The sequence below is a fragment of the Magnolia sinica genome, chromosome 16 (genome assembly GCF_029962835.1).
Source record: "Magnolia sinica isolate HGM2019 chromosome 16, MsV1, whole genome shotgun sequence".
Taxonomy (NCBI): Eukaryota; Viridiplantae; Streptophyta; class Magnoliopsida; order Magnoliales; family Magnoliaceae; genus Magnolia; species Magnolia sinica.
The window spans coordinates 70,676,846-70,691,465 of record NC_080588.1 but is presented as its reverse complement, the minus strand read 5'-3'; the positions used below and the strand labels follow the sequence as shown (position 1 = coordinate 70,691,465).

The 14,620-nt window shown below is 42.2% G+C and overlaps 2 protein-coding genes across 2 annotated transcripts; one reads left to right on the top strand and one right to left on the bottom strand.

Annotated features, from left to right (window-relative positions):
• Positions 1-255: 255 nt before the first annotated feature.
• Positions 256-6,009, bottom strand: LOC131229014 (cold-regulated 413 plasma membrane protein 2-like). The gene is made up of 4 exons (XM_058224867.1): positions 5,660-6,009; positions 2,175-2,282; positions 2,006-2,076; positions 256-648 (listed from the first exon to the last, which is right to left on the bottom strand). Exons 1-4 carry the CDS (start codon positions 5,824-5,826, stop codon positions 395-397), a joined length of 600 nt encoding a protein of 199 aa, XP_058080850.1. The 5' UTR covers positions 5,827-6,009; the 3' UTR covers positions 256-394.
• Positions 6,010-11,346: 5,337 nt separating this feature from the next.
• Positions 11,347-14,273, top strand: LOC131229131 (pentatricopeptide repeat-containing protein At4g32450, mitochondrial-like). The gene has a single exon (XM_058225005.1). The coding sequence runs from the start codon at positions 11,460-11,462 to the stop codon at positions 13,953-13,955; it is 2,496 nt and encodes an 831-aa protein (XP_058080988.1). The 5' UTR covers positions 11,347-11,459; the 3' UTR covers positions 13,956-14,273.
• The last annotated feature ends 347 nt before the right edge of the window (positions 14,274-14,620 follow it).

The following is a 14,620-nucleotide window of genomic DNA, read 5'->3' as shown; positions in this document are numbered from 1 at the left end:
TAGTGAGGCCCATCATATCAATAGTGTAGATCAGCATACCACAGGTCTTGGAGCATATCTGAGAAAATTGGATTTGGATATTGGATCTTTTACCCAAGTACCAGACATCTAAGCAGGTTGAATGTGTACATTGCAGTATCAGACTTACAACACTCTTCAGGACCCTTAAGGTTGCAAGTTGCACGTTGAGATCATGTGCAACATACAACAATCTGTTGGGCTACATCCCACATGGCCATTGGCATGAATCTCAAATGCAAGTAGGAAAAGGTACCATAACAAACTTCAATGTCTTTAACCAACAAATGAAACATACAAGGCAATCAAATCAAGTGACGGTTTTTGAGCCATAAAACCATTGGAGCTAAATAACAGAGCTGTTGTAGAAATGGTCTTAGAGGAAGTGCAGTACCAGGTGCCAAATGGGATAGACCAGCAAAACAATGATGCCGAGCGTGTTGGAGATCCCATGGCTCAGAGTGAAAGAGTTTCGGAATCCACCTGATGCTCGGATATGCTCTTGGAGGAGGTAGCAACCAATAACCAGGCATATGACAACACCCATCCAACTGTCCTTGAACGTGTGGGCAAAGAGATGAGGAGCACAAACCACCAGAAGAATCAACGACCCAGGAATGTCTAACCAGTCTGCAGCCATAGACAATGGAATCTAAATCAGCAATCAGTGCAAGCATGTTCATGCATAAGAAAATCTTGTCCATGCATATAACATGCATGTCTACAGTGCATGAATAGGAGTTTGTACACGCCATTTTTTAATTAAGATTTCAGGTAACACATGCCGAACAAGCAACAGCTTCTAAACAAATAAGATTTCACCCAAAACATTCATCAATGCTTCATGCTGAAGAGAGCTAGATGCCAAAATGGAGCTTCTATAGGCATTAAACTAGGGTTGCAACTAGGGTGGGATGGGTCTGGTTGAGGGTCAACGCGAACTCAACCTGACCTCAAGAGGATCCAACCTGCAACCGACCTGACTCAAATTGCAACCCAAAGTGACCAACCTGAATCCAACCCGAAGTAATCTATACTTGACCCAACAGCCTGACCCTATAGGCATTAAACTAGGGTTGCAAATAAGATTTCGCTCAAAACATTCATCAATACTTCATGCTGAAGAGAGCTAGATGCCAAAATGGAGCTTCTATAGGCATTAAACTAGGGTTGCAACTAGGGTGGGATGGGGTCAGGTAGAGGGTCAACGTGAACTCAACCCGACCTCAAGAGGATCCAACCCGCAACCGACCTGACTCAAATTGCAACCCAAAGTGCCCAACCTGAATTCAACCCAAAGTAATCTATACTTGACCCAACAACCTGACCCTGCCTGACCTCAACATGACCCAATACATACGATTATTACCCAAATTTTCTCTACCAAACCCTACCAGAACTCAAATTGGGTTGGCATTTTCCAACTCAAACCCAACCCGAGGACCTTGACAACCCTTCGTGAACTTGGGCTAGATCAGTTGGGTACTGGTTGACCCAAACCCAAGTTGTAGCCATACATCAAACAAATGCTAAAACCCTATTGCAACTAGAAATGACAGAAATCCCCTTTAATACTATCCTTTTTTTGTTTTGAGTGAGGATAATTGTCTTTTTCATTTTATTTTAAAGCAATGGACACATCATAAGTAACTACACACAAACTCCTTCTCTCATGTGAGTCCCTTGTGGGGTTAACCCATGACCATGAGGAATCCACATGCGTGCTCAAGTGGGTTACGCACATAGGGTTGGAGATCTACTTGCATTGGATTGTGAGATGCAGACTACAAGCATTGCTTGCATTGCAATGGATGAACAAGCAAATTGTATTGCAAAGATTCATTTTAATCAAAAGGAAATAATACAAGCAATTGTTAGCATTAAAAAGGTGAAAAAAAAGTAATGGTGTTTCCTTGTATTCATGATTAGCAAGTAGCCCTCAAATTACAGTTACATCGAATTTATGGGAAAATGCTAGAATGTGCACCTGGGAAATGTCGAGGAAAGAAGAGCCGTAAAACAACATGGATGAAGGTGATCCATTTCCCAACATCTCCTCTGCACCATTATCAAACACATCTTACAACAGATAATATGAAAAAGAGCTTCATCAAAAAGAATAGAAAAGAAAAGGTATTTGTGGTATTGTTAATCACCTTAAAAAATCGAAAAATGCCGAAGGAAGACTCAAGAAAATGTAAGGAACCAAGAGTGATGTCAGCATGTTTGTCCTCCAGTTCGTTCGATCTAAGATCAACAAATATCTGCAAGTTGGGACTCACGGAAACATACAAAGCAAAATCAAGCAAAGTAATCGCAATCTCACAAACAAAACCCACAAGAAGACAATCCTAATTTTACATGGAAAAACCCTTGCGAGAAAAAAACCACGGCACAAAGCGATGAGTAATGCACTATGAAAAGAAAATTATAAGAGATAGTAAATCTTACCGATTCGAACAACCCTTAAGTCTCCTTAGAAACCCTAGCTATGCCCTTGAACCCTTTTGAACACCTTAGAAAGCCCAAATCTTCTCTAATCCTTATCTTAATCCCGATTACACCTGGTATATATACTACCTAACCGAAATAGGAAACAAATCCCGCACTTAAACAACTTTGCGCGCGCATTTGATAGGACCTTTGATTACATCGATAGACATTGAAGCCTCGTCGATGACATCGAAGAACCTTCGATGCCATCGAGTAGCAACTTCCAAAACTGTCCATCAATCAAATAGGATTTTTTCAGATTTTCTCGATGGCTCGATGGAGTTGAGCAGACTGCTAATGGCATTGACATCATCCACATCTGCTCTATGGGATCGAGTGGTTTGTCGATGGTATCGATAGACCCTATTATAGGCAGATTTAAGACAATTTCCTTCTTTATACTTAGTGGGCCTTATTGATCAACGGTCTGAATTGTCCTAAGGGTTGGATAATGTGATCGGGTGCACCAGTAGGCCCCACTAAGTTGTGATACATCCAATTAGTGTAAGGAGTGGTGTGCTACTACTGTGATACACACGTAATGTCTTGATAGAACTGGGATTACAAATTCGCATGGAGCCTTTAGGGAGAGGAGTTCTGATGGGTTTCAAATTCCTCTACCCTCTGCATTATAAATTAGACCTGGGTCCCCAATCCAACACCATCGACAGAAGTTACAGTCCCATCACAGCTTCTCTAAAAAGTGTAGAAAGAGGAAGATCTCGGCAATTCGATTTCACAGCAATGGCAACATAATAAGGTACACCCTACAGTTCTTCAGATCTCCATATCGGAAGCACAATAAGGTCCTTTGGCAATTCCGCATATAGTTCTTACAATTAATACACATCAGCATCTTCTTTGCACCATGGCAGTTCCAAAAGATTCCTTCGCTGATCTTCATTGAATGCATTTGAAACCTCCAGCATATACTGCTACTAACAAAGTTGTGCTAGTCCCACAGGGATTAGATCCTTTAAGGAATGGAATCCCATGTAATAAAGGATTTATACAGTTAGAAACAACGACTTATACCAAGCAAATGTTGTAATAGGATATGTTTTGTTTGGAAATTTAATATGATTTCATGTTGATGGCGCACATCTCTAAGTATAGAAATTTGTCAACTATGCTACAAGTACACAGGACCTGTTATTGAACATAAGTCAAAACTCTTCAATTGGGGTCCTTACTCATGCCTCAGTGGTAGACTCACATGAGTATCAACATGAGGTCATGAGTTTGAGTACCCATTATGGTGAAATCGCACTGTGGTGTGTGTGTGAGTGCCTGGGTTAAAAAGAAAAAAGAAAAAAAGAGAGGAGTCAAAATTCTTCAATTGGCTTGAACTCATCCAATTAAGACAAGAAAATAGATGCTGAATGACATGCTTCCATCATTTACTTTTTGTGATCCTTGTAGCATGCCAAACTGCATATCTTCCATTAAACTCCATTGTGTTTGTGCTTATGCCTAGGTGGTTACAATCTTCCCTAGTAACTTACGAGTGGGCCACACAACACTAATTGAAAAGAAGCTCATCTAGATGAACTTAAGACGTGGTAAGAAAATGGTCCTCACCATGTTTCCAGAAAAAGATCATCTGGGGGAGGTGTTTATATACTACCTCCCACACATACAAATACATGCCGGTACGTGAGATTGAAACCATATATGGGACACACCATCACAAGAAAGGGCCATCCTTTAAAAATCAGGTCTCTTATATAAAAAAGAGGGCTAGAGTTGTTGACACAATCTTAGCGATCGATACAGGTTCCATTGACACCACCCGTTGCACTATCGGAGAACACTCATTAAAATCACTTTTCAGTGGCACCCAAACACATCCTTAATTTATTGATGGCTGGGTTCCACCATCTCTCCAAAGAGATAAAAGGGTCCTGAGATATGGAAAAAATGACTATTCACACTGTCCACACCGAGCACGTCGATCATTGAAAAGAACAAAAGAAATCAACACATTCACATAAAGCAGAATTTTACTTGCTCACATCCATGTATGTGAGCATCTTTCCAAGACCATCCAACGGCGTGCACCAAAAATCAGACCGGCAAGATCCCAACCATTCAAATTTCCTGTTGAACATGGACAATTGACAGTTCCTTTCTTTCCAAATTTCATTTTACAGCTATGGATAAGTTCATCAAGCCACGTTAATTCCTTGGCCATCCTCCATCAAAAATAGTAGCCATGATTTAGATGGTCTAGATGGACATGCACAAACATGTCCCGGCTCAACAAATGGGCCATCAATAGTGATGTAGAGTGGGTCGCAGACATTTTCATAGCAAAGATGGACCAGAAAAGGCCTGATCGGAGGCAGAAATGATCCAGACCATCAGAACCTTAAAACAGTCATATTTTGCAAATCAGGATGAATTTTTTAACATATCATATATGATTTTGGGGTAGGAGAAGCTACTTTAGCCAACCAACCCCGCTAAGTTAGGTTACCCATGCCAGATTTGCGAGATTCCACCAGATCAATGGTCAAAAGTCCTTTTTATTTTCTTTTTTTTACTATAAATAGTAAGTTTTAGTTCGATTATAACCTTTGATCCTTTAAATTGAGGAAATGTGCCCAACATGAAAATGGTTTAGAAAAATTAGGAGAATAACGTGATTCGGACAAATTGGACACTTACTATTTTTGGCTGAAAACCGTGAAGTCTAGTAGAAATGATGACAGTCTATAAACAGTACGTTTACTATTTATAGTAAGTCACGTTTGTAGGGAGTTTGAGTGAAAACTATGTCCTAGGCTTGAGCTCATTATTCAAAGGATTGTAATTTCGTTTTTATCATCAATTAATTTATTTTCGAATTTATTAGAAATTATATCTATTTTTTATCCTCATGGATTTGGGGAAGCTATGTGACGATTCAGAGTAGTTATTCCTTGAGGAAGACGGTGATCAACCTCATCACGTCCCTCCCTGTGTCAAATAGATATCTCTACTGTTTCAATTCATCAAATCAAAATTGTAACATTTTAATTGATCTTTATCGATAAAAGAAAAACGTAGAATCAAAGAGCAATGCCTTATGCAATTAGTCATCTAATTATCTTGAATGCTGTAGAAAACAGAGTAATGAAGAAGAAAAGGCACTGAAAGAACTCACATTGCTGCGATCGATGCCACCCATTTGAGGAGGGTCGTGCCGAATCCGAGCTTGGTGGCGTGACTGGCGAGCTTCTTCACAGCATTCCCAAGCTCTTTCAGATCAGATGCGATCAACTCGCTGCTTGTTTGGTCTGTCTTCAACGCCAAATACTCCATTCTCCCCATTCTCTCAGATCTTCAGACAAAATAGTAGAAAATCGACAAAGAAAGAGAAAGAGAAAATCTCTCTGTTTTGTTTTTGTTTTAGCCGATTTCAGCTCTTTCTTTCTTATACTAAAAGGGAGTGTCCTGAAATCAGTTGCATTCGGTCCTGATTGTTAGTTACTGACAGTTGACACGTGCCCGCCACGTGGGAGAGGACGCGTGCTCTCCGCCGTTGCTAATGGCTTGCGCTTACTGTTTCTTCTCGCACGTGTACGAGCTGGATGGAAGGTTAGTCGATATGTCCAGTACTTGGTCAAAGTGACTTCGATGCCCTTGACGATTTTTGTAATGACGAGATTGCCATTGACTCGTGTGGCCGTTTCTTCTGCATACGTGTGGCCGGTCTGATGATTAGAACGACCTGAGTTTTGTGCTTAGGCATCTAACCACGGAGACCCGGATGATTAGCAGCTTGGATCTCTTCCACGTATGCCTTGGAGTCAAGTGTGAAATGAGAGTACGGACAATGCACTCGCGCGAGGAACGGACTAGAAAATAGTTTTAAAACACGTGTTGTTAAGCGCGTGCAATATCAGAGGTTTTGGGGATCCACTGAGAAGTTTATCGAGCATCCACTCCGTCTATCAGTTGTAACACATCATATTCACTGTATCTAATATAATTAAGATTTTTCAAAATTTTATATAGGCCACGCCATAGGAAAAATGTAAAATCATGCATAAAACCTTTAATTTGACATGCAGTGGCATAAATAAATTCTTTTCTAGGATTATTTTTTGTCTACCTCTTCATCCTGGTGGTAATCACATAAGGAACGGCTTGGATGGCGTAAAAACTATACTCTGGGCCCAGGAAGATTTCTGTGGTGGGGCGTCCCATTCCCACTGTTCCCATTAGTGTGGCCCACCTGAGATTTGGATCATCATGTTAATTACGATCACGTCATAACCTTAGGTATCGAAACTGATGCACGGAACAGATGTCAACAGAACATAAAGGTGGGCCTACAGAGCTCCGGTGTGTTACAGGATTCCAGTCCCAGACGAGAGGAGACACGTACGTGAGAGATCCGGGCCATTCATCCGCTATGTCTCACTTGGTAATTGGAATGTATGGTGCAAATCAGCCTAATTCAATCAACCTTTAGACAGGGAAAACATTTGGCTTTGGGATATAAACTGTCGCCCACGAAATGAACCGCCCGGATCCTACGCAGCCGTAATCGGGAGAGCAGGGTCCGATAATCTTGCTTTTGCGTAAAACGGAGAGAACCTGACTGCCTAACAATCAAGCCATTCTAGTCATCAGGTGGCATGCATTGTACCAAAAAAAGGTTCGGTGGAGGCAGTAGAAGCGAAAAATGGGGTAGGAGCAACGAGAGGGGGCTATGTTTCAATCTGGAACGTCCAATTAGTGGGCCCACCATGGATTGTTCTATATTATATTTACATCCAATCCATGTGGATATTTGGCACACTGTTGGTGGGCTTACAGAACCCAGACCTAGCCCTTGAGATATGATATCAAGTTCATACCCAGCCCATCAAGAGCCTGACCTTCCCATCCCTTCGGGCTTCCCAAGTCCGTTGATTTAATAGTACCAGTTTGATGGCTTGTTCTTACTGGGCCGGTGTGGGAGGGAAGTATCGTATTGGGATCAAAGTTTTGGTGGGCCCACTAGAAAAATACTCAATTCGTTATTGATAAATAAGCTGTGCCAGACAGTGCTGAAATGCGTGGCCCAAAGCACATCAATTCCTGGTTCCATCCCATCCATTTATTTACAGGGCCCATCTTGGGACTATAGGCTCAACCCGAACTTGGGCCAGCCTGATTACGAACGCTTTGTCATTCCAAAGAGAGAAATGCGAAGGAAAGGGTGGCAATGGGCCAGGCAGCCCTCCTAACCTCACGTGGCTGACCAGACTCTGGGATGAACTTGGATTTACTAGCTTGGCCCGTAGGCCAGGCAGGGGAACCACTTGTATGGCCTGATCAATTTTTGAGTAGGGCTTGGGCTCAAGTCATTTTAGCCAGACCCGGCCTGGCCCAAGTTTATCTGTACATGCGTTGTATTCGACATAGATGCCATTCCCACCCTCGGTATTGGCTGGATTCCTCTAAAATGTCTATTTCTCTTGGCATGTGTGACCCACCTGATTAGTGGATGGATTAGGAATATTACAGCCAGACATAGGATTTTTTTTTTTTTTTTAATTTAAATTTTCAGGCTATTTTGAATGGGTCAGGCCTGGCCTGTGTCCCGGGCACTGGCCATGGGTTTTGGCCAGCGCGGGTCTACCTGTCCAGCCGAAACACAGCCCATTGACACCCCCTATGCCAAGGTACTTACCTGCAAACTTGTCACTGTAGGGCACACGTGAAAGATCTGGCCGTTCATCCGGGGCCTCTTGTCATGCACCTTCGGTGACTTGGCAAAACCATAAAGCTTATTTGATTATCTGGATACCGGATTGGTGGACATATATTGGACGGTTAAAAATGAAAAATATCCAGTGGTCCTATTTCTAAATCAAGTGTCCACGAATAGAAGGTATTGCTCGGCCAATTGATTTTTGGACTGTGCAGTGACAGTCGTCCCCGCAAGGCCGCATATACTCCGTTTAATCTGAGCTACCGTTCTCCACCCATAATTTCTGAGTGCCGAATATCAAGCGTCATACTCTTTCATAGTATCAAATAACTCCCCGCCGGAGGCGGATTGCCTACACCCTTTCGTAGTATCAAATAACTGCCCGCCGGACGTGGATTGCCTACCGACGCTGCCAGTAACGAGGTGGCTACTGACGGAAACGGATTGGCTACTCCCTTGCCACCAGCCGATGGCTGGTGGTCGGTGCTCTGTGGGCTCCACCATGATATATGTGTTTCATCCATGCCGTTCACTTATTTTTCTAGATCATTTTATGGTATGAGACCAAAAATGAATTACATAACAATCTCGCTGGACCACATTACAGGAAACAGTGTTGAATGAGCGTCAACCATTAAAAACTTTTTGGGGGCCATAAAATTTTTGGATCAAGCTGATCTTTGTTTTTTTTTCACTTCATCCGGGTCTGTATGACCTAATCAAGAGATTGGATGTCAAATAAACAGTACGGTGGCCCTTAGGAGGATTTTAATGGTGGATATCCAATCACTCTTGTTTTCCTGTAGTGTGGTACACCTGAGATTTATATCCCTCTCATGTTTGCTATCAAGCGTAAAATTATCTGTAAAAATGGATGAAACACATACATCATAGTGGGTCCCACTGTGAGTAGTCAATCCGTTTCCGCCACTGACGGTGCTATGTATACTCCACCACGATATATCCATTTTATCAACACGGTTCACTTTCTTGTTAGGACATGATCCAAAAAATTATATATATCCAAATCTCAAGTAAACCACGCCACTATAAAAGAGCAGTGATTGAACATTCATAGTTAAAAACTTCTCAAGGCCACCAAAAAGTTTTAGATCAAGTCGATATTTGTGTTTTCTCTCTACGTGTGTCTATGTGAACTCATGATGAGCTTAGGAAGATTTCAGTGGTCGGTCTTGCGGTCCCCACTGTTTTCTATAATGGGTCCACTTGAGCTTTTGATATGCTTCATCTTTGGACTCGTGCCCTAAAAAGATATCTCGAAACGATGGACATGTGGATATAACACATATATCGCGGTAAGACTCACAGAACTTGTGAGGTACCTTCAGCAGTGAGACTCGCAACCAGTACCTAATCTTCATCTCTCTTTACCTAAGAAACCCCATATTAGCTACCTAACCTGACAGTAGCGAGACTCAGCCTCCGAAGTGATGCCATCACGCTCTTTGGGCCCCATCATTATGTAGATGTTGTATTCCATCATGATGTACATGTTGTATTCATATCAACCGTCCATTTGAAGTGATCATTTTAGAGTATGAGACAAAGGATGAGGCAAATCCAAAGTTCCAAGTGGACCTCACCATGGAAAACAGTGGAGACAGTGACGCCCCGCTGAGCCATGATGTTTATTTGAGATTTAAGCTGTTTATGAGTTAACATAGGCATGGAATAAGGGAAAACACAAGTATAACATTGATAGGAAACTTCCATGGCCCAAAGAGGTTTTTAACGCTAGGCATTCAATCCCCACTGTTTCTTGTCGTGGGGTCACTTAAGCTTTGGATCTGCCTCATTCTCATACTTATTCCGCTCAACTCGGCCAAGCGACATTGGTACCACTCTTTGGGATTGAGTTCGACGCGAGGATGAACGTGATGAGGATAACAACTCCAAATCCACGGAGCCTCACAGAGACTTTTCGAATCTACGAGGAAAGAAAACAGAAAATAAAAATAAATTCTAATAAATTCGAAATTGATTAATCGATCTATAAAAACAAGTTCACAACCCTTTAAATAGGGGTACCAAGCAATAGGAAAGAAATCAGAATCAAATTACAACTCAAACTCTTATAATCCGCGACTTAGTAAACTTACTATATATAAACAGTAGTGATGTCCACTAGTGCACAAGGTTTTCAATCAAAAATAGTAAGTGTCCTATTTGGCTTCACCAAACCGTTCTCCTAATTATTCTAAGCTTTTTTCACTTGGCGCAACTCCTAAAGACCGACAGATGAAGAGTTATAATCAAACTAAAACTTACTATTTATAGTAAAAAGGAAATTAAAACAGGGAAACAACAGTCGATCCAGGGGTTTTTCGCAATTCCAGGCTGTGTAACCCGATAGCCGGGTTGGTTGGCTAAAGTAACTCCTTCTACCCCAAAATCATATATTTTACTTCAGATAACTCATTCCAGGATTGTGAGATACACCCGATCTAAGGTCCGATGGTCCGGATCACTCCTGTCGTCGACGGGCCTTTTCTGATCTATCTTGGCCATGAAAGCTCCACGACCCACTCTACATCAAGTTGGAACTAACCTGACAGTAGCGAGACTCAGCCTCCGAAGTGATGCCATCACGCTCTTTGGGCCCCATCATTATGTAGATGTTGTATTCCATCATGATGTACATGTTGTATTCATATCAACCGTCCATTTGAAGTGATCATTTTAGAGTATGAGCCTAAGGATGAGGCAAATGCAAAGTTCCAAGTGGACCTCACCATGGAAAACAGTGGAGACAGTGACGCCCCGCTGAGCCATGATGTTTATTTGAGATTTAAGCTGTTTATGAGTTAACATAGGCATGGAACAAGGGAAAACACAAGTACAACATTGATAGGAAACTTCCATGGCCAAAAGAGGTTTTTAACGCTAGGCATTCAATCCCCACTGTTTCTTGTCGTGGGGTCACTTAAGCTTTGGATCTGCCTCATTCTTTGGCTCATGCCTTTAAATGATTTCTCCAAATGGATGGACGGTGTGGATACAACACATACATCATGGTGGGCCCACAGAACGCGGTGATGTCACTTGAGTAGCGAGACTCGCTACAGCGAGTTGAGTAGCTAATCCGCGTCCAGAAACCCTCTTCCCCTTGCTCCCAAGACAGAGAGAGAGAGAGAGAGAGAGAGAGAGGCTTTGTAGCTTTGGATGAATTTATCTTCCTCTTTCTTTGTCTCACCCAACTCTCTGAACTTGTAGTCTGATCAACGGTCCTGATTAAATAATGTACAGAAAGAGGGCCGCCCTTCTTACCGCCAAATCGATTGCAGCTTTCTCTCAGGTAAGCCCTTCTCCATTCTTCCATCATCCTAGACGTCTGATCTCTTCAAAGAACTATCTAGATTCTATTAAAACCCTAGCTTTAGTCAGACACATTAGCACTGCTGCTGAAAGAACAGATTTTCAAATAGATCCTCACGTTACAAAAGAAAACCATAGATTAGAATCCCAACACAGCCCAAACGGGTTTCAAGTAGAAAATCCCATAGATTCCCCTAGAAATGGATTTCAGCAGAACCTCGATGGTTTTTACAGAGAAAACCCTAGGCAGCTAGAATTTCAGCAGAATCCTAATTGGTTTTACAGAGGAAACCCTAGGCAACATGAATTTCAGCAGTACCCAAATGGGGTTTACGGAGAAAACCCTAGGCAGCCAGAATTTCAGCAGAGTTCCAATGGGTTTTACGAAGAAAACCCTAGACAACCAAAACTTCAGCAGAACCCAAATGGATTTTACAGAGAAAACCCTGGGCAGCAAGCATTTCAGCAGAAGCCAAATGGGTTTTACAGAGAAAACCCTGGACAGCAAGAATTTCAGCAGAACCCAAATGGGTTTTATGCTGAAAGACCAGAATTTCAACCAAGAGAAAATATTATTTACAAGGAAAATCCTAGGCAAGAATTTCGGCAAAACCCGAATGGGATTTATGGAGAAATTCCAAGGCAAGAATTTCCGCAGAATCCGCAGAACCCCTGTGGACTTTATGGACCGACTCTTGTAAATACTCCACAAGCCCGTTCATATGGGTGTTATGGAGAAAACCAAGGAGAGTTTCAGCAAAATACAAATGGGTATTATGGAGATAGCCCTAGGGATTTTCACCAAAATCCAGATGGGTACTGCAGAGAAAACCCTAGAGCAAATTTCCAGCAGAGTCCACGTAGGGTTTATTGCGGAAATCCCAGGGAAAATCAGCAGAGTTCAAATGGGTTTTATGAACCGAAGCCTGCAGAGTTTCAGCAGAATTCAAATGGGTTTTATGAACCGAAGCCTGCAGAGTTTCAACAGAATTCAAATGGGTTTTATGAACCGAAGCCTGCTGAGTTTCAGCAGAGTTCAAATGGGTTTTATGAACCGAAGCCTGCAAAGTTTCAGCATAACCCAAATGGGAATTGGAGGGAGAGTCCGATAGAATTTCAGCAAAACCGAAATGGATTTCAGAGAGAAATGGGTGGGTCTCTTGTGGCAGGTGATGGCAGACCTGATAAAAAAGCAGTTGAAACGGATGGAAGTAATGGGTTTAAGGGCACGGTCAATGAACTGGATGATTTTTGCAAGGAGGGTAAAGTGAAGGAAGCTGTGGAAGTTTTGGGTTTGCTAGAGCAACAAGGCACTTTTGTGGATTTGCCGACATATATGCATTTATTAGAGACGTGCGGTGATGCTAAATCTCTAGAACAAGCGAAGATTGTCCATGACCACATCTCAAGATCTATGGTTCAAGTTGAACTCTGGGTTTATAACAAGATCTTAGAGATGTACTCCAAATGCGGTTCGATGGATGACGCTTACCATCTCTTCGAGAAAATGCCTGAGCGGAACTTCACCTCTTGGGACACTATGATAACGGGACTTGCAAACAATGGTCTTGGTGAGGATGCCATTGATATGTTCAGCCGGTTCAAGCAGGCAGGTCAGAGGCCAGACGGGCGTATGTTTCTTGGGGTCTTTTCTGCATGTAGTGTTCTGCATGCAATCGATGAGGGAATGCTGCATTTTGAATCAATGAGCAAGGACTATGGTATTGTCCCTGCCATGGAGCATTATGTGGGTGTTGTAGATATGCTTGGGAAAGCGGGTTATTTGGATGAAGCCATGGAATTCATCGAAAAGATGCCTGTTGAACCAAGTGTGGATGTTTGGGAAACTTTGATGAACCTTAGTAGGGTCCATGGAAACATGGAACTTGGTGATCTCTGTGCTCAGCTTGTTGAGAACCTGGACTCCTCCAGGCTAACAGAACAATCAAAGGCAGGTCTTTTGCCCGTTAAAGCTTCTGATCTGGCAAAGGAGAAAGAGAAGAAGAAATTGTCGGCGCAAAAACTTCTAGAGGTCAGAAGTAGGGTGCATGAGTATAGGGCAGGAGACACGTCCCACCCTGAAAAAGACAAGATTTATGAACAGTTGAGGGGCCTGAGTGGTCAAATGAGGGAGTCAGGATATGTGCCAGATACAAGATTTGTCTTGCATGACATAGACCAAGAAGCGAAGGAGGAAGCTTTGCTCTATCACAGTGAGAGGCTGGCTATTGCCTATGGCCTCATCAGCAGTCCGACTCGTTCTCCGATTCGGATAATTAAGAATCTTCGTATTTGCGGTGATTGCCACAATGCATTGAAGATAATATCAAAGATTGTTGGTCGGGAACTCATCGTGCGAGATGCAAAGCGGTTTCACCATTTCAAGGATGGGCTGTGTTCCTGTAGGGATTACTGGTAGAGAGAGAACATATCCATACTTCTGTGACCAGATTTTCCCAATTCTTTTGCGAGAATAGGCTTGATGAATGTTAGAATTTTTTATAGAACATTCATGGTTTGCATACCATGCATAAATTATTAATGATGCTAGACTCATGTACTAATGAGAAATTATTCACGATGCTAGGCTTATATATCAGTGAGATTGACATGAGTAGTGATCCAGGTTGAAACAACACCATCCATTCTTGTTAAGCATACATTGTAAGGCTTGGCTTACCCTAGCTTTGAAAGGATTATTTGCATTGATAAATGTTCACTTCAAAAGCTCTGTTTATCAGCAGAAGATTTTGAGGATGTCAAACAGATTGGCTTATTTAGAACATTTCTTGATGGTTGCTGTTTGAAGCCAGGTCTCAGGATGCATACCAAGCATAAGATCCCTTCTTGTGCCGACTTGGAAGGCACGTGAGAGATCTCAGACTTTCATCTATCTGGGTAAAGTATCCTAACCTGAAAATTAGGCCCTTTGTCTGATCTTGGCTTGATTTTCATCAAATGTGGATCATTCACCATCCTTTTTTTGCCCATCTTGTGGTGTGGAGCCCACTTGATGAGTGGATCACCTGGGTTTTTTGGGCAAAGCAACATTCGTTGTGCAGGATGGATCTCGTGCATGTGTGT